Source organism: Dysidea avara, chromosome 14, assembly GCF_963678975.1.
Source record: "Dysidea avara chromosome 14, odDysAvar1.4, whole genome shotgun sequence".
NCBI classification, from domain to species: Eukaryota; Metazoa; Porifera; class Demospongiae; order Dictyoceratida; family Dysideidae; genus Dysidea; species Dysidea avara.
Genome location: NC_089285.1, coordinates 13541888 through 13561956, shown reverse-complemented (window position 1 = coordinate 13561956; position 20069 = coordinate 13541888). Strand labels below are relative to the sequence as shown.

The window sequence follows — 20069 nt, the reverse complement described above, 5'->3', positions numbered from 1 at the left end:
CAAGTACTTTTGAAAGTATTTAAGTACAAGTGCAGATTATGCTTACAGTGTTCACAATTGCATTTATGTAGTTTGGTTGCACCTAATAAAATTGTGAAAATCTGCCATCTGTAAGGAGAAATCTTTCAGGAGTAAATACCTTTCCTGCAATGTTAAAGGATCTCTCAACAGGCACAGAGGAAGATGGTACTCCTAGGATGTTTTTTTGCCAACCTTGAAAGCAGAGAATATTTCCTTTGGCTATCTTATTTGCTGGACTTTGGGCCATTGTTACTGCATCAGCTTTAATGTATTCATCCACCTGCTTAGTGAGTGTACTTCGTTGTTTTGACTTTCTGTTCAGGACATAATCTTTCTTCTTAGCTGCTATAGCTGCCTGCTTCTTATGATGATCAACTAAATCTTTCAGGCCAAAAGCAGTACAACTGTTTCTAAGATCAACAGAGAAATGAATCAGAAGATGGGAAACCTTTTAAATCCTGTTTTTAGAGCAAATGCAGCAATTGTGACTTTAACCAAAAGCTGACCATGTCAATCCAGGAATATATTATCTTTGAGCCAATATATATATATAGCTACAACTTGTACATATGTAAAAGGACTTCATTGTACTTCATAGTACTTATAAGTACTTTAAGTACATTGCTTAGGACTAAAGTATAAGTACAAGTACATTACATTTGTACAAAAAGTATTTAAGTATAAGTACAAGTGTTCAAGAAGGTGTACTTGAGTGTCCTTAAGTACAAGTACTAAAGTACTTCGCCCCATGCCTGGTAACTGTATAGTACGGACGACAAAGGAGTAGGCGTGGCCCACGAAATAAACCACCCAAAAACCAGCCTCAATTTTCCCTGACAACGATGAGGCACTATTGGTGAGGTAAAACTAAGCCCAAACAAATTTTCAGATCGACCCGAAATGCTTTCAACAAGTTGCTACGGAATTTAAAAAAAATTTTATCTAATGGAATTTTCTACTGACTGACTAAGTAAGTAACTGACTGACTGATGCCTTCAGACAAGCATAACTCGATAACGGCTAAGGCTACGGGCTTGGTTTTTTCACTGTTCGACGTCCCTTCAGCCAGACAGGTGCCTTTTGGCATACCACAGTACGTACAATGCGTTCTTCATGGACTTACCAGTGTACTCCTTTGTGTCCCATTCATCGTTGCTGACAGGGAAAGGTGTCGATTTGGTGCGAGCACGTGATGACTTCCCTTCGAAATGGAAATCATCTGTATTTTTCATAGTGGCTATTTTGATTGCAAAGGTGCTTTTCAAACAGTTCTCGATTCGTATTGCTGTGTAACAGGTTGAACATAACCGACAGCAAAGTGTAATGGATACTTCACTTTTCAGACGATAATTAATAAAATTGGGTGCGGTGCCATTTCTTTTGGTATGCGTAGATTGTAGAGGTGCTTCCGGAAAAGTTCTTGATTCGTATTGCTGTGTAACGGGTTGAACATAGCTGACAACCAAGCGTAATGGATACTTCACTTTTCAGACGATAATTGATATAGCTGGGGTGCGCGGTGCCATTTCAGATGCGGCATGCGTGGGTTCACCAGTCATAATAAAATTATTTACAAAAAAAGTTAACAAACAAGTACATGAAAAAATTTGAAATTTTCAACTAGAGTAGGGACCATAGCACATTGATAAAAAGTACTGAAACAAGCCGGAGTAGTCCATGATATTAAATCACAGTAAAACAATAAGAAGTGTTATATCCCTACTGTGCATTTCCGTTATGGTATCTGGAGCACAGTAGGGATATAACACTTCTGATTGTTTTACTGTGATTTAATATCATGGACTACTCCAACTTGTTTCAGTACCTTTTATCGATGTGCTACGGTCCCTACTCTAGTTGAAAATTCCAAATACAGTATGTGACTTTAAAAAGTTTACATTTTGTTTTGTAAAAACGATTGCAAAGTTATCGTTTTACAATTGCTATCGTAATAGTAAAAACGAAAGTAATTACGCATGCCGATCATTTTTACGTTTTTAAAAAAAAGTATACATAGCTATTGCTGTAGCTAGCTATTTACAAACTTCTGTTATTACAATTTGTCGATTTCATATAAAAGCAATAGTGAATTACTGCAACTACAAAAACAGTTCAATTTGAAATGGTGTATTCGTGGTACGTGAAAGGGAGAATTTTGTATTACTATCGACAAGGTCATCGACCTCCTGCTATTCGTAAATTGTTGAAAGAAGAAAAGATTGATACTACGCGTGTTGGGATAGCTAAGTTCATAGATAAGTTTGAACGGACTGGATCGATCGCACGCACCCCTGGATCTGGAAGACCAACAAAAATGACAGAAGAGATGAAGGCTATTGTCGAAGAAAGAATGAGAGAAGACGACGAAACAACAGCTCTACAACTACATGCTTTGCTAAACTCTAAGGGCTATCAAATCTCCACCAAGACGATTCTTTGTTGCCGAGCAGAGCTGGGTTGGACCTTCCGTGGCAGCGCATATTGCCAATTAATCCAAGAGCCAAACAAGGCGAAGCGTCTAGATTGGGCACAGCAATATTAGAATGACAACTTCAACAACGTGATTTGGTCGGATGAGTGCTCCGTCCAACTTGAAACACACAAACGCTTTTGCTGCCGCAAACGAGGAGAACCACCCAAGCTAAAACCAAGGTACGTACAGAAATAATTAAATTTTTATATCAGGATTCATTTGTGATAACAATATTTTTATTTGTAGAGCTAAACACCCAGTGAAGGTCCATGTCTGGGCAGGCATCAGTAGACGTGGAAAAACTGGAGTATGCATCTTTGAGGGGACCATGGATGCAACATTGTACATTGAGATCCTGGAGAAAACGCTGATACCATTTGTTGAATCTGTCTATCCTGATAGTCATCGTCTCATGGCTGACAACGATCCAAAACATATATCCAATGCAGCCAAAGATTTTCTTTCCAACAAAAAGATCACTTGGTGGCGCACCCCTGCAGAGTCCCCTGGTTGTAATCCAATAGAGAATCTGTGGCACGAGTTGAAATAATACATCAGACGTGTCACCAAACCTACAACGAAACAACAATTAATAGATGGCATCAAAGAATTCTGGGGAAAGTTGACTGTGACTAAATGTAATAAGTATTTAAGGAAAGTATTACCCAAGGTTGTAGAAATGCAAGGAGCAGCTTCTGGATATTAATTGTATTGTACTGATGATACAGCATTGTACATTTATTTAATTTGAAAACTATAGTTTATTTATTTATTGCCTTTCAAAAACATATTTTCGTATATAATGTATTTGTAAATATATTTTACAATTACTGTACTATAGAGAGACCAGGGTTTTTTATTTCAGGGTAAATGGGCGGGGTGGTTTAATAATCATAATCGTTCACTGTAGTTGTGCAAAGTGATGTGCTACTGGGCAGCAAGCCTGTCCGTTCATCACACGGAGACTATCATAGTACAAGTATCTATTAAGCACAAACGCTTACTGATTTGCTTCATCACCGACTTCTTTAGTAATTCTCGATCTTATAAAACAGTTGTCGCTGTGCCTTGTGTAACGAGATGACATTAATCCAGAGCAACTGAGGGAACAACTCACACAATAACTATCTTTTTAATGGGACGAAATTTTTTTAAAGAATATTCGAGAAGTCAAGTGAAATCTATTAAATAGAATGAAAGTTTTTTATTATCACGTTGTCCCAAGATAGTAGCAGAGAATGAAGCAAACTGAAACAAGCTGGGAATATTCCATACGCAAGGTGATAGAAGAAATCGGCGATAGTCTCACCGCAGTCAGGATGGTGACCAGGCAGTTGGTGACTAGAGCAACACCATTAGAAATACGCTATAAACAAAAGGTATGTGTTATATGTGCATGTGTTATATGAGCATGCTTACAATGATTTTACACATAAAAAAGTGTAAGGCAAAGGAGGTAACTTCGTAGCTTGCTTCATGGATTTCCTTTAATAAGCTAGAACTCTACCTACACTGAAGTGGAAGCTTTTAGTTGCTATTTTTTTTTTTTTTTTTTTTTTACAACACATTAAAGCTTATCGCTTATTTGATCGCTTAGTTTTCTTAGTTGAAATTTCCCAGTAGAAACATTTTTTCACACTACCAAATATTTTGTGGCATCATCGTATTGGTAATGCCGAATTACTTGCAATGTGGTATGCAAAGTATTTACAGCACAGGTTACCTCCATTTACCTTATGGATATAATAGACAATTGCAGTAATTAAATAGTTGCTAGTCCAGCAAGTACAGTATATACATACATACACAATATCTCATGTAATTGCTATCATTCTAACTGTGTATGCCTGTCTTTTTCAGCCGCTTGCAGCGCTGTCCAATGGCAGTGCAGCATGATGTCTACGTGTCTTCAAATGTTGTGGGGTCTGCCCAGTGCTGAGGGAATGGCTGGAAAATCTTCTCCTTCAGCCTATTCAGCTCGACAATGGGAAGTACAGGATGACTTCGACAACCCATGACTGTACACCTTGCCAAAATCCGATCACCTAAATATGATTTTGCTGCTAACCTCTGTGCAAGAGTGGACACTCTACTTTCAGTACAATATGTTCTGTATTTGTTTATGATTCTATCTGGGTGAACTAGTGGGATATGGTCTATTTCAGATGAACGTAGGATTACTGATTTTGATAGTGGCCTAATTGGTATACATCTCTGTAGACCTGATGATGGTGAGAGGATGACTGATATTGACCAGGAGGTGAATGATGTTGACCAGGGGATGACTGATGTCGAGAGGGTAACTGGTATGAGATTGCCTGATGTTGACCTAGGTCTGAGGATGACTGATTTTGACCTGACTGTGACTGATGTTGATGAGCACTAGATGTTGGTATGTTATACGTGAGTGGTGTTCCTGTGTTTGACAACACATTATTACAATTGTAAATAATATTGGTAACATACTGCCCGTATCTTGTTGGCTTTCTAATTGGCTTTCTAGTTTATCCAGACGGGTAAGAATCAAATTTTGTGTGCTAAGAAATTTCTTCATAATCTCTGTCAAAGATATTTCATCACTGATAGATATGTTATTGTTATGGTGGTCCTCATTACCTATAATCATAATGTACAATGGAAGTACACTCCTATATTTTTATGTGGATACATACCGGAATCTAGTGACACCATTGTCAAAGGTGTTTCATTGCTGGTAGATATGTTATTGCTTAGGTGGTTCTCATTACCTATAATTACAATGTGCGATGACAATTATATTCCTATATATTTCAGTGGGTACATACTGGCATCTAGTGACATCATTTCCTCATATTCTTGCAGGTCATCGTATCGATCCCAACCATCATCCCCTTGCTGGTCATCATATTGATCCCATCCATACAAATCATCAAAGTTTTGTAATTCATCCAGCACCCTTTCAGCTTCAGTGGATGTAATCTGATGACTTCTAGGGTCTGGTGTACTACAGGGTGGTACAAAAGGGAATGTATTAACATCCAAGAGTAACGACTGGCTAGGGGTAGCTTGCAATTGGCTGCTAGGATGGCTCATGGTGGTTAGTATTGATGACTGGGTGGTGACAGTTGGGGATGATGACTGAGTGCTGACCAGGATGGATGACTGAGAGGTGACGGCTTGTGGCTGGCTGGTATTTGGGGTCACAACTGGCAACTGGCTCATGGCAGTCAGTACTGATGGCAGAGAATTAACAGCAGCTGATGGTGTCTGAGTGGTGATAGCTGGGGATAGTAATTGGTTCGTGACAGCTGAGGATGGTGACTGAGAGGTGACAACCAGGGCCGGTGGTTCTCCTTCCGTTACAAATAAGATGTGGCCTAATAAAATACAGTATGTGACCGTGTTATATTAATGTCATACATACCACTCTGTTTCTCTTTTTTTGACTGTTTTGTCTGCCTTTTTTCTTCTGTGTTTTAGATTTTGTTGCTTGTTGTTGTGCTTTCTTCTGTTTAGCTTTTATTGCTTGTGTTTTATTCTGTGCTTTAGCTTTTCTCTTTTTCTTTGCAGGAGTGATTTGTAGCATTGGTGGAGTCCAGTTACCACACACAAACTCATCCTAAAGAACCTCCATTTCAGCTTTAGTCCCTATTAAATTTTAATGCTGTTTGAACAATAGTTGTGTATAAATGATAAGTGTACTTACCTCCTGCAACACACATTCCTTCATATGTCCCAACCTTGCATTCCGCACCCACAGCTTTGCCAGAGCTAATATCAGCTGACTCAACAGTTGTGACACTCCCCTCTTCAGGCCAGAATATTAAATAGTGGCTGTAGTTCTCTGTTAATTCATTACAGTGCCATGCTGGCTGATTAAAACGGCTAAAAAACAACTAGCGGTTTTGTGGTTTGGTACAAATTGAATCATATGGGCAAGTATGATGTGGTTAACTTAACAAACTGTTTAAGCTTATAGGGTTTCTTTGTAAACCGCTAATTGTTTAAGCTCACCTGTGGCTTCATTAATGAGTGCCATAGCGCATCCCATACCAACAGGCCTTTCGCTATTCATCTTCACTTTCGTTGCGTGGTATCTAAGGCTATTAAGTGGCACGCAAACTATCCAATCGTTATTATGAATGATGCAATATCGTTATTACGAATGATGCAATATCGGCAACGGTGCGTAATTACGCACTGTAATTCTTATCGTTTTACCATTGTTCTTTATAAACGAAACGTTAACTTTTAAAGTCACATACTGTACTTTCGTTTACTTGTTTAATAGAAACCAAGATTACGAGGCTAGCAGTACTAGATCATAATGTACACTTTGAGCAAAGACATATGATGAAACCAGATGGCACTAAAATCTACCACTGCAAATATAGAAAACAAATCAAGAAGTGGGATGTTACCCCTCCCATAGAGAAGTATGAGTACGTACAACAACTAATGGAATGTGTTTGTGTAATGTGAATTCAGTCAACTGTATCTTTACGCCATGAGAGATTTCTGCCAGAGGATCATCCAGCAAGGCGACAAGCTACAATTGCTCACACTCCCATTGGTAAACTAGTCCAGAGTAAACGTTCAAGAATCCATTAATATTAATTTTAATCATAATGTACTACAACTAGTATGTCAAGTAAATGTCAAAGGTCAATACTCCTTGAAGCCTAAGTAAATCCATCTGTAGCTGGGTACCTCCTGCTGATGACCCACAAAAATAACTTTCCTGTTATACCTTCCTCAATACCCATACTACCACATCACCCACTGACTATATGCAGCCTTTCGATAGCTCGCTGGACTATAATCAGGATCATCTGCGAATGTATCTGCTCGGCTAACAATGGCTATGGACAAGACATTGTTGTTAAGCACAATAAATTCAAACTTTCACTCCTACTGATGCATGGCCTTTGCCTACAGCATACATTTTCTACAGGAAGAGGCACAGGTTGGCATTCTCCATATTTGCACCAGGGCAGATACAATAAATTCGAAACTTTTATTCCTACTGATGCATGGCCTGTGCCTACAGCATACATTTTCTACAGGAAGATGGGTTGGCGTTCTCCACATTTGCACCGGGGCAGATTATTGCTTGGTGGTGGTGGCAGTGATTGTGGTGAATTGGGATCACCTCTCACTACACCTTTCATCAGTTAGATACCACCCTGGCTACTGTATGCCACAACAATCAGCTGACAACACTTCTCCTTAGTTAGTAAGGATGCAAATGTCTAATAAACGTTTATGAAAACGGTATGATACTCCACACTTAATACACTGCTTGTCTAGAACTCACAGCAACTACATTTCTGCCAAATCTGAATTTTTAGACGATTCTGCCACATTTGGGGTATCCATTGATGGCTGCATAGTCCATTGCGTAATTAATACAATACCAAGTTACCGGATACCCTGTTTCTACATGGCTTTCGAATCCTTCCACAATTACAACTTCTGCCACAGTGTAAGTTTGCCACTTTACAGGGACAAGGGTGTCTTTGACAGGTGCTCTTGCAGTTGCATCTCACTGCCACACACATAGAATACACATGCAGAGTTGTCTGTAAGTACGCCCGTATATAAAACAACAATGTAAGTATTGATAATTGCGTACCTCTGCTTCAGCATCATCTGCACAGTTAGTTTAGTTATAGTAATGGTGTTCATTTCGTGAGCAATCTGGTCGAGAGCGTCCATTCTCATGATATGTGCACGTGATACTCTGCACGTAATTACTTAATAGGTTTGCTTACCGGATGGCGTAATTGTTATGGATGCTTGAACGGCTTCATAAACAACACATTGTCCCTTTAAATGTGATTTGTACATCAACTGAACTACTAACACTATACCCTTGTTTACCAAAACAAAACCAAAATAATCAATCCGTATTGAGAAAATTGAAATTTTCTGTAGCCCAAATGGTATGAGTGTAATGTGCAATTGTTTATGTTGCGGTAAATGTGAGTTCGTTGTCATTTCTAAAACGCCTTCATAACCATATGTGTAAGTGACTACAGGGTTGACACTATATCTTGGCTGATTTGCTAATCCATGGTGAACATCTTAAGCCAAATTGCAATGTTGTGGACTAATGTGTTTAGATGATATGGGTGTGAATGTAGCTTATTTTCAGTATATATGCTGTACAAATCGATTATCTTGCTCTTCTTGCTGTCTAGTGCTACAATTCCAAAACTCACAACAGAAGGCTGAAACTTTGGTGATCCATTTCTTGGACACTGCAGATAATGTTGTCAGAAGTTGTGTAAACAAGTCGGGTTTTACTGAGACGGTCACTTCTTACCAAATGAAAAGTGACAAACCTGCAATCTTTCCCTATATCCTGTAAGTTTATTGTTATATACTAATGGGTCATGGGCATGCGGAAGGACTCATGATGTGGTACGCGTAGGTTCTCCAGTCATAATTATGTTATAAAATAAGTAAAATAACAAGTATAAGGAAAAATTAGGAAGTTTAAGTCCGATTAGGGATCATAGGAAACAAGGAAGGTCACCTATACCTGCAAATAAACAAGTGGACCTTTAACCCCTAATTCAGTCTATACCTATGACTAAAGTAGAGATTAAATGTCTGCTAGTAAATCTGCAGGTGTAGGTGATCTCCCTTGTTTCCCTGCTTTTTTTCTTTGATCCTTAATCAAACTTAAAAATTCCTAATTTTTCCTTCTACTTGTAAAATAACAGATTTCAGAGTTTTATCTTTCTGAAATATACATACTGTTTCCTTTTCACTTGATACTCACTGGTAGACATACAGTGGAACCCTTCTTAACAGACACTCCTGAATGGCGGACAGCCTCTTTATAACGGACAATTAATAAAGTCCCAAATGCAACTTCCAATACTCGTGTGCATTAATGTCCCCTCAATAGGTGGACACCTCTCTATTCCGTAAACCGGACACTGTACAATTCCCAGACATGGCAAGCACTACATTATAACACCTCGCTAATCACAGACACAAGTAACAAAGGTTCCTTGCCAGTTACAACAATCAATCAAACTACAACATTTAATGTAGAAAACAATGTCTCTGTAGCTATTGCCTATTCTACAAAGTACGGGAAGCCATACAAATGCATATGCAAGTACTGCTGTTACCCAGATCTTCTGAAAATAGCAGCTGGTGCACTTTAACTTCTCCCCAATGTCTTCAAATCACATGAATAGGTAAAATAATAAAGTTGGAACAGACCAAAGAGGAACATGAAACCAAAGAGGGATGACCTTGTCTCAGATTGGTGGTTTTGTACAATAGCCCCCTATTTATTTGTAACAGAACTAACTCGTAACACACTGCTCAGGTTTAGCAGAGTTATGGTATGCTCAAACTTTGACCATATCCGTTGAAATGCATAACTCTGACCTTCCACTGTTCAAATGCCATCAAGCCTGTGACTCCAATAATGAGGCACATTTACCTTTGTGCCATGTAGGAAACACTACTGCCATACCATACCATGCCTGCGCAGGAGGATGATTATCCCCTGCAGATACACTTCATATTTTGTGAAGAAAGCAGCTCCCTACACCACTATGGATTGACGACAGATAAACCTGTCTACCCCACATGTAGACAGCTCCCCCTACATTTTCACACTACTACTTAACTCCTATTTTGGCTATAGCTCTCTCTCTCTCTCTCTTATGAGCCTTTTACTTCAAGAGCTGTGAAACGAGACAAAAAAAGAGGCAATAAGTCATTATACATTAAGATGAATCCTACAACAAGTGAGATATCTATGTTGAAGAATGAAAAAGAGTACCCAAACCAAACCTTTTTGAGTGAAAATATTAGAGATCATTTATTGGATTATGATAAAAATATATAATAGCTGATAACTGAATTTATAAAAATTACAGGTTTTTGAATGATCAGTTAACCAGTTAAGTTTCACAGTTTTTTGTGCCTGGTAGGAAAAATAGCTACCATACCATAAGGTGCCTGTGCCAAAAAAATAAAATACATATATATGTGATCCAGTCTGAAAAAAATAGCGCTTGTAGCCAGTCAAATTTTGACCATAATTTTTCAAAGTTTGAAATTTTGTAACTTTTTCTGTGGACATGATAACTATTTAAAATTTTCATCACTTATGTAGAAATTTATGGAGATTTTACTGATACTTACAGAATTGTTATAGTTTGCACAGAAATGGAGATACACTTATTAAGCAAGTTCCGGCTATAAGCTCCATTTTGTCAGACTTGGTCACATACCAGTGCTCCCGATAAGAATTCTTAAGCGCCAGGACAAAATGTCCTGACAAATACAAACTTGTCCAGACAAATGTATACTTTGTAAGGACACAAGTGACCTATAACACTACCTCTAGTAAGCATTCCCTGATGTAAGGCACTCTGGCTGTAGGCATTCCCTTTGTTGTGCTGAGTATAGACATTCTTTTATGTCTGAGACACTATTACAAGTGATTATGTGAGGTTTCTGCACAGCAGAGAGGTTGGCATTGGTACATTAGTGGTCAGTTTCTTGGGTGGCTTGAATGTTTAATCTCCTAGCAACCAAGAGACAGCTATTAGTAGTAAAGCAAACAGTAAACCAAATATGCACACCCTGGGCTTTTTGGGCTCCTTTGATAGGACATTATGTCCTGCCAAATACAATTATGGTCAGACATTGGCTAATTTGTCTGGAAATTGTCCATTGTCGACCATTATCCAGAGCACTGCATACATGCAAGCTCACTCCACTCACGCACGCTCACTCACTCACGCACGCACGCACCCACCCACCCAACCACGCACGCACCCACCCAACCACGCACGCACGCACGCACCCACCCAACCACGCACGCACACACGTATAACTGTCTGCGCTGCAGACACACTTTGTATTTGACGAAGAAAACATCTCCCTGCACCACTAGGGATTAACAAAAGATAAACTTGTCTGTATGAGAGCTGCACCACTATGTACAGTAGAATACACCCTACAATAAATCCAATCACTTGGGGCACATTTGCCATTGTGCCAGTTAGGAAATACACCTACCATACCATAAGGCACCTGTGCCAAGAAAATAACCTTCTGTGCTGCGCTGCAGACACACTTTGCATTTTATGAAGAAAGCACCTCCCTGCACCACTAGGGATTACAGATAAACCTGTCTGTATGAGAACTGCACCATGTAGGATACACCCCTACAATACTTCACTCTTTAATTACTGAACTAGCTTTATTATTTTATGGGGCACATTTACAGTGATGTGCGGTATGCCTGACAGAGCGTATCTGTATCTAACAGCTGTGTACTCAATGATACGATATGTGATATGGTACATTTTTTCTAAAAATGCGATTAAATGCATGGGCTGCTAATAAATTTTCATTGCTAAGTCATCAACTTATTCATCAGCAATATTAACTACGATATCAACAACCAACATTGCTCATACTTATTTCTCAATTTTGCTCATATTTATTGCATCAAATTTGATCAAAATGAATGGAAAAGCGTGCATAATAAGGAGACATTTGTGTCATGACATAAAGAAGCCTATGTCATATCATATCATGGAGCTTTATGTCACGACATGTAGTATGTCACTACTATCGATATCGTGGCATCCCTACTAAGTACCAACTACTCCCCACTGCACTGTTACATGACAAGCTTTAAAAGAGTTCAGGAAAGTGGTAAGCAGCCAGTTCATATTTAAATTCGTGGGCGGCCAATAATTTTTCATGCTTTAATACCAGCTATTAGCCCTCTGCACTGTTATATAACTAGCTTAAACAGTCTAGGAACTGGTAAACAACCAAGCTACACTGTTAACTTGCACAAAACCAGACCTTCACATTTCTGTGATTGTGTAATAAAATATCGATACACAAGCATGATATAGATGTCACAAAACAGCCAGAGTATTGCAATGTTCTGACATATCGATGTGTATCGCACATCACTACACATTTACCATTGTGCCAGGTAGGAAACACACCTACCATACCACAAGGTGCTTGTACCAAGAGAATAACCTTCTGCGCTGCAGATGCACTCTGTATTTGACGAAGAGAGCACCTCCTTGCACCACTAGGGATTGACAACAGATCAACCTGTCTGTATGAGAGCTGTACCACTATGTAGCCTACTTTCACATCAACTCCTGCAATACCACAGGGAGATCTCTTCCTGGTGTGCTAAGATTGATTTACCAGCACCAGGAGTTGCATCCAACTAAAGCACAAGCACATTCTAAATGACAGTTTTCAATACCTTCTCTCCAATGCAATAGTAGATAAAAGTACAATTAGTAACCACTTTTATTCTATAGTAACCACTATATAGTTTATTCAATTAATCCCAATGAAGTAGGTAACTCTTCTATTAAGTATCACATAGAAAAATGACTGCCCATATCTCGACCTTCAGGATTGTACAGCTATAGCTATCTCCATAAAACTCCTCAATTTCAAAACATGTCAATCTATAAAAATTCATGTATTTCTGTTGCATCTTTCAGTCAACTTTTGTATTTCAACATATACAAAACTTTGGGCCATAGACTATTCATTTTTCCAAAACAGCAATTTCAGGGGTTAACCTACACAATGTTCAGGTTGTTACCTACCCCTTGAATCAGTTTTTTTCCCCTTTTAGACAGGGTGCTTGTAGTTAATAGAGGGTAGCCACTGCTATCACAAAGCTCACTTCTAAAGGACTGTATACCACCCAAGATACTGCACTCGGTGCACTGTGTAAAGGAACTTGAAATAATGGGTGAATTTTTTTTCAATAGAAAATCAGTGCTGCTGGCAAGTGATTTGGCTTCGTGCCAGAATGTTTCCCATTCTAAGAGCGAGCCTTTTAGTTCCCACAAACTCTACGGCAGGTGCCCAACAGCTCCACTAAGCCAATGCCAACTTGCATGCTTGGTCTCCGAAAGCTACGCTCTGGTATTGGACATATGGCGGCTGCCACTCAGTCTGTGAATATGCAGCTACACTCGCAACTACCCGTACGTCAGTGCAGCCTATATAGTGTAAAACTAATCTTATTAGCTAGCTGTAATTCCTTACTTGAAATTATGGTTACTGTTCACGAGTTAGCGACTTGCCGATAAACCACAATTACCATAGAGCAGAGTTCTCAACCTGTAGCCTTTGCCAGGAGTAATCAACAAACTGCCATCCATCCTGTGCAACCTGATGGAGAGAACAAGCACAACATACATAAAATGTGCCCTTAGGCTGAAAATGTATAATGTACACCTATGCTTTCTATCTATCCACCTGTCTATGCAAGCTTAGTTGCTATTAATTGTAATACATTCTACCACCATCTGCTATGCCAAACACTAGAATTAGTTGAGCACACTGACGTATCCATTGAATTCTGGTATTCTGGTAGTGCACTTTTATCCTTTGAAGGCACTGGAATGTCACTATCTTTTTTATTGTTCGCCACACTTAGTGGCTTGTTCTCTATTATCGCCTTGCGATGTATCCATGGCACCACGAGATCATTTTGTGACACATGGCACAGCACAACTAAATAACACTTGTAGGTACCAAGCAGTTGAAATCTTCTTTTACTCTTTTATTTTACATCTCACTCTGCTGTCCCCAGCCATGTCTTAATCCAGTGCTCTGATCCATATATTATTATCCCATACACATCTGATCCAGCACCATTTCCTCGTTTGAATACCAGGAATCACGTAAGAATGATCACGTGACACAAACTATTTACAACTACATAACTATCCAAAGTTTTACAGACATTTTTGATTCTAATACTGAACGTTTCTTGTGAAACTTATGCTACATTGCTTGTAGGCGTCAGATTCAATACCTTGGGCATGTGAGCATGAGATTGCACCTCAAATCGTGAGAATCACACTGGAGGTGTGACAGTTGAGAGGTATGATATACTTCTCTAAGTTAATCAATACTTTTAACCTTTGGTTAAACGAATAAACTACACTACAGGATAAACTACATAATCTGCATAGCCAACCATCTTGACAACTAATCAAATATGGAGTAATCCAGACAAGACTTTATGGGAGCATGCATAAAACTTTTGTGGTGCCTGATTTTCTGGATGGTAGAGGCTACACACCATAGGTAACCCATGCTCAATAACATCACTTTTGTTGCTATTAAACTTATCATATCTGGTTCACACGGTACCATACATAACCTATCTTGCTCCACCATTTGGTCTCCTGTATGCATTAAAACTGATTATTTTAAAACCCATTAAATAAGGATACCTCAATATAAAGGACACTTTTCATTTCCCCAATGGTGTCTGTCTTAGGGCGTTATTATACAGTGGACTGGATTACTGGATGGAATACTGGACTGGACTACTGGGCTGACTTTTTTTTTACTTACTCCTTACCCTGGTGTGTAGTAATGCTGCAGGCAGTGCAGGAAATATAGCAATAGTTAACTAGCGATCAACTTGCTGGTAGACAATATCCTTCAAGATATCGTTGGAGCAAGTGATTAAGGTTGGATTTTACCATGAAAACCACTCAGACGGAGAGCGTTTTGTTATCCTTGCCATCCTATGAGTTGAAAAATGTTGGGCTAAAGTGAGAATTAGTGCTATAGCTTATTCACCAATTGTTTCCACATTTTCGAATACGGACACACTCCATCATGAAGCTCGCACTCTGCTTGGAGTATCTACTCTACAAGCAAGCTTACCTATCTAGGTCTTTAGTGAACTCCGTACTTTTCCATAAACGATTCAATAGTACTGATTAAAACATTAAACTCGTGTAACCAAAATTCTCTATGATATCTCTAGGAACGCCAATTCATTGCCACTAAACGTAACCAGAATGTACTAGCCATTAACCCATAATCGAAAATTTTAGGTACGCATATATAATATATCCAGTGGCTGCACTCCTATTGGATTGGGTGATTGATCGCCCTGTACAGGCTATTAGCCTGATAAGTGTTACCAGGAGCTTATAAGCGCCGAAGGCGCGAAGGAGCGTAACACTCAGGATATAGCTGTGTTCTATCTTTTGTTAATGAAACATGTCCTTATAAAGAGAGCAGTAATTTCCTGGGCTGTGCTTGGTTATGTTAACAGGTGCTAGCAGTTAATATGCAGCCATAGAGTGTCAGTAATACTGGTAGGGTAATTAAAAGAATTGTTTCAACACAGCTCTGTTTCTGGTCCTTAGTACAGCACAGAGAGCTTACAAAACATATGGCTACTTAGTTCATTGTTAAGAGTTGTTCAGTCTCTTTTAGTTTACAAATAGCACACAAGTACTTAGACTCATCATGGCTTCCTTTGAAAATTAACAGCTTAAAAGTCATGATGCAATAAACCACTGAGTAGCAGTGAATATAGGATGAATGCCCTACATGGACTGAGGTTTAAGTAATTAGTCAAATGTTGGAACCACTAGTATCACGCTCCTTCGCGCCAAGCTCCTGGTGTTACATATTAGCTGTAACAAGGGGCATTCGGACTTTGCCTGATATGTATGCACTCTGCCCTCGGGTAGCATATCAGGCAAAGCCCTCATTCTCATGTTACAACTATTACATATACCACACAACACCTGATCATGAAGCTTTTTAAACACGACTCCACTAAGACAGCATGATTGATCACGTGTGTGACATTGTAAATCGCTAAAACTAGCCAAACTAATCCTATTAGTTCATTCTATGACTAAAAATAGATTATGTAAACACTGATTGATATCCTGATCACCAAAAATCGCAGCAGTTTGAGTACTAGAGAAAATCGCTCTGGGCCAGACAACCAGGAAGTACAATATAACACTTAAAGTACTGCCTACACTTGTGTGTATGAAAAATAAAGTACTCGGGAGGAGGGGTGTCTTGAGGCAAATACATCACTAGGCTTTGCCTCGTGCTGTATTAGCCTCTCGACATATAGATACTAGAATACATACATACTAGTTGAAGTGTGATTCGTCAATTTTTTTTCTTATTTCATTGCGTACGGTATAGACTCTTTAGAGGTGAGCTGCTGCCATAGCAAAATCCACCATCTTGGAGTACAAACCGTTCTCGCAACCCTGATAGCGTCGGTTTCTAATCTCGCGTAGCCAGACCAACTCTTTGCGCGGCATTTATCGATTGATAATTAAAAGCGCCTAGCTGCGAGAGGGTCTGGTATAGTTCAAATAGTAAAGTTGTTCTGACACCCTGAGTTTTTTTCAGGGTGATAATGAAACACCTGGTTAACTTTCATCACGCCACATCATATTGCAGACTAATGGCTTACTGTCAATAGAGAAAGGAATTTGCTAACAACCCGCAATATGACGTGGCATGATGAAAGTTAACCAGCTGTTTCATTATCACCCTGAAAAAGCTCAGGGTGTCAGAACAACTTCACTATTCGAACTATACCAGACCCTCTCGCAGCTAGGCGCTTATGATTATCAATCGATAAGCGCCGCGCAAAAAGTGGGTCTGGCTACGCGAGACTACGTCGGTTTCTATAACAGTAAAATAGTATCAGGAAGTAGAGCTGCTTTCTTCTGCACTCTACGGCAAAGGTTGACCTACGCTCTCTCCTACGCTACCGAAGGGGTTGTACTTCAAAATGGCGGATGCTGCTATGGCAGCAGCTCACCTGCAAAGGGTCAATATAACTTCACATACAATATTTACCTCCTATTCTTTCATCTTCTTTACACTCCGTCATTACCCTGAAATATATTTTTAAACACCTCACACACGCCAGCAAACAAAACTTACACTTATCATCCTGCACTGAGCAAGCGGACCTAGCCGGTGTTGGGGTTGCAAGGCACCCGGGCACCACGCAACCGCGGCAAACAAACGCCCGGCAGGATACTTCCTATGGTGTGGGTGCCTCACACAAAAACACAAACTAATCTCCCAACACGCTGGCTGGTCCACTTCTAATGTTTTGGTTGAATCAGTCCTTTATATACGGACCTGCTTAACCGCAAAATTGCATAATACCGAAAGCAGTTTTATCATGTGAACAAGTACTTATGCATTAGTCTCGTGCTCTATAAATAGCACAGTGGGAAAAGTCGAGAGAGTTCGGACATGTCCGGCTTTTTATACTGCGTGACATCTAGATTTAGCTTCAGTAGCTAGATTCTAGACTGATTACAACATGTAGGAAAGGACCTAAAGTGATGGAAATCCATTAGGCCACTCTAATTGGTAATTATTTTTCTGGTCCACCGCCCGCATCCTTTTTTGGAGAATGTGAAATTTCAGAAATATAGCTATGGGTAAAATGCCCTCATCAACTTTTTGAAAAACCTGGATTTCACAAACAAATATTGGGCTGCAACAAGTTAACTATTTATTTTATCAGTGAAAACCTGCAAGAAATGGGCAGAGTGCATAGTACGGATTGATATACTCTAATAGAACAGTCAGTAAATCACAAAAAAAAAACTCTAATTGAGCAGTCACTTCATTGTTGCTTTGTTGCTGAATTCTGCCCGCCCGCCCGCACCTAACAACTGATTTCAAAGGACCAGAAACATAATTACCAATTCGAATGGCCTTACCATATTAATGTATCCGACATGTTGGAAGTTATCCTTTTTACTACTTGACAGACTTTCTGGACTGATTGGTCAAGTGTTAAATTTCAAAGATTTACATTACCATAGTAATATTTACTTTCTCACTGACATGTTGCCTTTTCACTGCATGCTTGACATCTAGATTTAGTATTCAGTAGGTTTTCATAATTTCTGGACTGATTCCAACATGTAGGAGAGGACCTAAAGTGTTAAATTTCATGGAAATCCCAGAACTTCTGGATAGTTTGTTAGGTGTTCAGTTAGTCAGTACAAGTACAAGTGCAAACTAATATACAAAATGAATATTGTATCGATATATAAATCCATTGACTGTCCTCCTACACTACCTCCAGCATCTTTATGTAACCTTGACTATTTGCTGCTAGCAAGACATTAGAATGTGGTTTCCAACAAACTGCATGCACTAACAAACTGTTTCTCAGGATTATCTGGTGGTTCTACTGTCCAAGGTAATATACTCTGAGGAACATTAAACATTGCAGTATATGTTTTGAGACATCCTTGTAGTAACAGTAAAATGAATTGTTCTCTGAACCACACACAATATAGTTTCCATTTACTGTTAATCCTACAAAATTCTTATCATTCTTGTGATCGTGATACGTCTTTAAACATCGACTGGTATTCACATATCATAGTTTCATCTCACCATCCGTAGACAAAGACACTAGTTCTGGATGGTCCACAAACTTACAATAAGAGACAGCTTTCTTGTTCCCCTCCAGCACACACAGAGGAGACTGAAGATGACGAAGATCATAATAATGTACCTTATGATCTGCACATCCATAAGCAGGATAGTATCGTGACTTAGGGTGAAATCTCACCGCACACACATTAGCCTGAGCATTCACCACTTCAACAGAGGATGCCATGTTGGTCACCCAGATCTTGATTGTGAAGACTATCTTTGGATCACAATGGTTGAAGTGCACTGACCAGCATCTTTTCTCGTGTTCCTTCCACTGCTTCGTGTGTGTCCCTATGTGCCCGTGCGATATTATCACTTGCTCCATCATACTCACATGATGTCACTTGTGACTTGATGTAGTAATTGAAGGAGATAGAACTGATCTTGCCAGCACAGGCCAAGTTTTACAAAGGATAATGTATGGAGACCAGCTGGCTGGTAGTCATAGATCTTAAGCTGCTGTGTGACCCCTAGAAGTATTGGTCCATGCACCCAGAAGAAACCATTTTGCAAGAAAAATGCAAGATCTTGCAATAGAAAAGGACCTTTTCCTGCACAATCCTGCAAGAATTCTGCAGGATCCTGCAGGAATTGGGCCTTTTTCCTGCAAGAAATTTCTTGAAATAAAAAAAAGGGCCTTATCTGGAATAATCTTGCAGAATCTTGCATGATGGTTCTATGTGGAAAAGTCAATACCAGATATGATGCTGGGTCCTTTCCACTGGTTGATTCCTAGATTACATTCTAATAGGCTTCTATTATATCTGGAATATGTATAACATGTCGGAAAGGAAGTAAAGTGCTAAATTTCAACCCACAAGCCAAGATTTACATTACCACTATAAGTTTAGTTCCTCTCTGACACATTGGAAATGATTATATTAACTTGCTCATTTAGCTTCAATAGGTTTCAATAATATCTGGAATCTGGAACGTGGCATTTTACAATTATCATCTAAGAACTTAAAAATAATAATATCAGTATCCAGTTGTTCACAACATTATTATTATTATTATTATTAGTGCTTTACAGTGACCAGCACTGAAGGTCTAACAGCAACATGTGCTGCAGCCTTAAGGCCTTAGGATTACCTAACCTACAAGGACTTAGACCTAGTGACTTGACTTAGTGACTTGACTTGCTGACTGAATAAGGTGTAACAGAAAAGGGGCCAAAGTAAGGAAAAAAATCCCTCCAACCCCAGGATTCGAACTGCAGGTCACCCAACGTGCTGATCATGAGAATACTACGCTGAAAGTAAAGATTGGCACAATATGGTAATGTAAA

At 39.2% G+C, this 20069-nt stretch overlaps 1 protein-coding gene and 1 long non-coding RNA gene across 2 annotated transcripts in view; both read right to left on the bottom strand.

Annotated features, from left to right (window-relative positions):
- The window catches only part of LOC136244539 (uncharacterized), a 31263-nt gene extending 13825 nt beyond the window's left edge, over positions 1–17438 (bottom strand). Inside the window, exons 1-2 of the long non-coding RNA XR_010695394.1 lie at positions 17255–17438; positions 17168–17205 (exon numbers count right to left, since the gene is read on the bottom strand). This is a non-coding gene — a long non-coding RNA (uncharacterized lncRNA). The remainder of the gene's footprint in view (positions 1–17167; positions 17206–17254) is intronic.
- LOC136244533 (uncharacterized) lies at positions 1907–8935 on the bottom strand. Its single transcript, XM_066036113.1, has 7 exons — positions 6488–8935; positions 6180–6317; positions 5898–6121; positions 5299–5850; positions 5167–5241; positions 4961–5110; positions 1907–4910 (listed from the first exon to the last, which is right to left on the bottom strand). Exons 4-7 carry the CDS (start codon positions 5693–5695, stop codon positions 4672–4674), a joined length of 861 nt encoding a protein of 286 aa, XP_065892185.1. The 5' UTR covers positions 5696–5850; positions 5898–6121; positions 6180–6317; positions 6488–8935; the 3' UTR covers positions 1907–4671.
- Positions 17439–20069: the final 2631 nt, after the last annotated feature.

Bases quoted from the DNA above. Each gene is read 5' to 3' on its own strand.
- LOC136244533 (XM_066036113.1), bottom strand. From the start codon at position 5,695: ATGAGCCAGTTGCCAGTTGTGACCCCAAATACCAGCCAGCCACAAGCC. The intron at 5,242-5,298 runs GTATGTACCCAC...TTGTAATTATAG, and splicing joins AATGATGTCACTAGATGCCA to GTAATGAGAACCACCTAAGC. The intron at 4,911-4,960 runs GTATGTTACCAA...TGTCAAACACAG, and splicing joins AAGCCAACAAGATACGGGCA to GAACACCACTCACGTATAAC.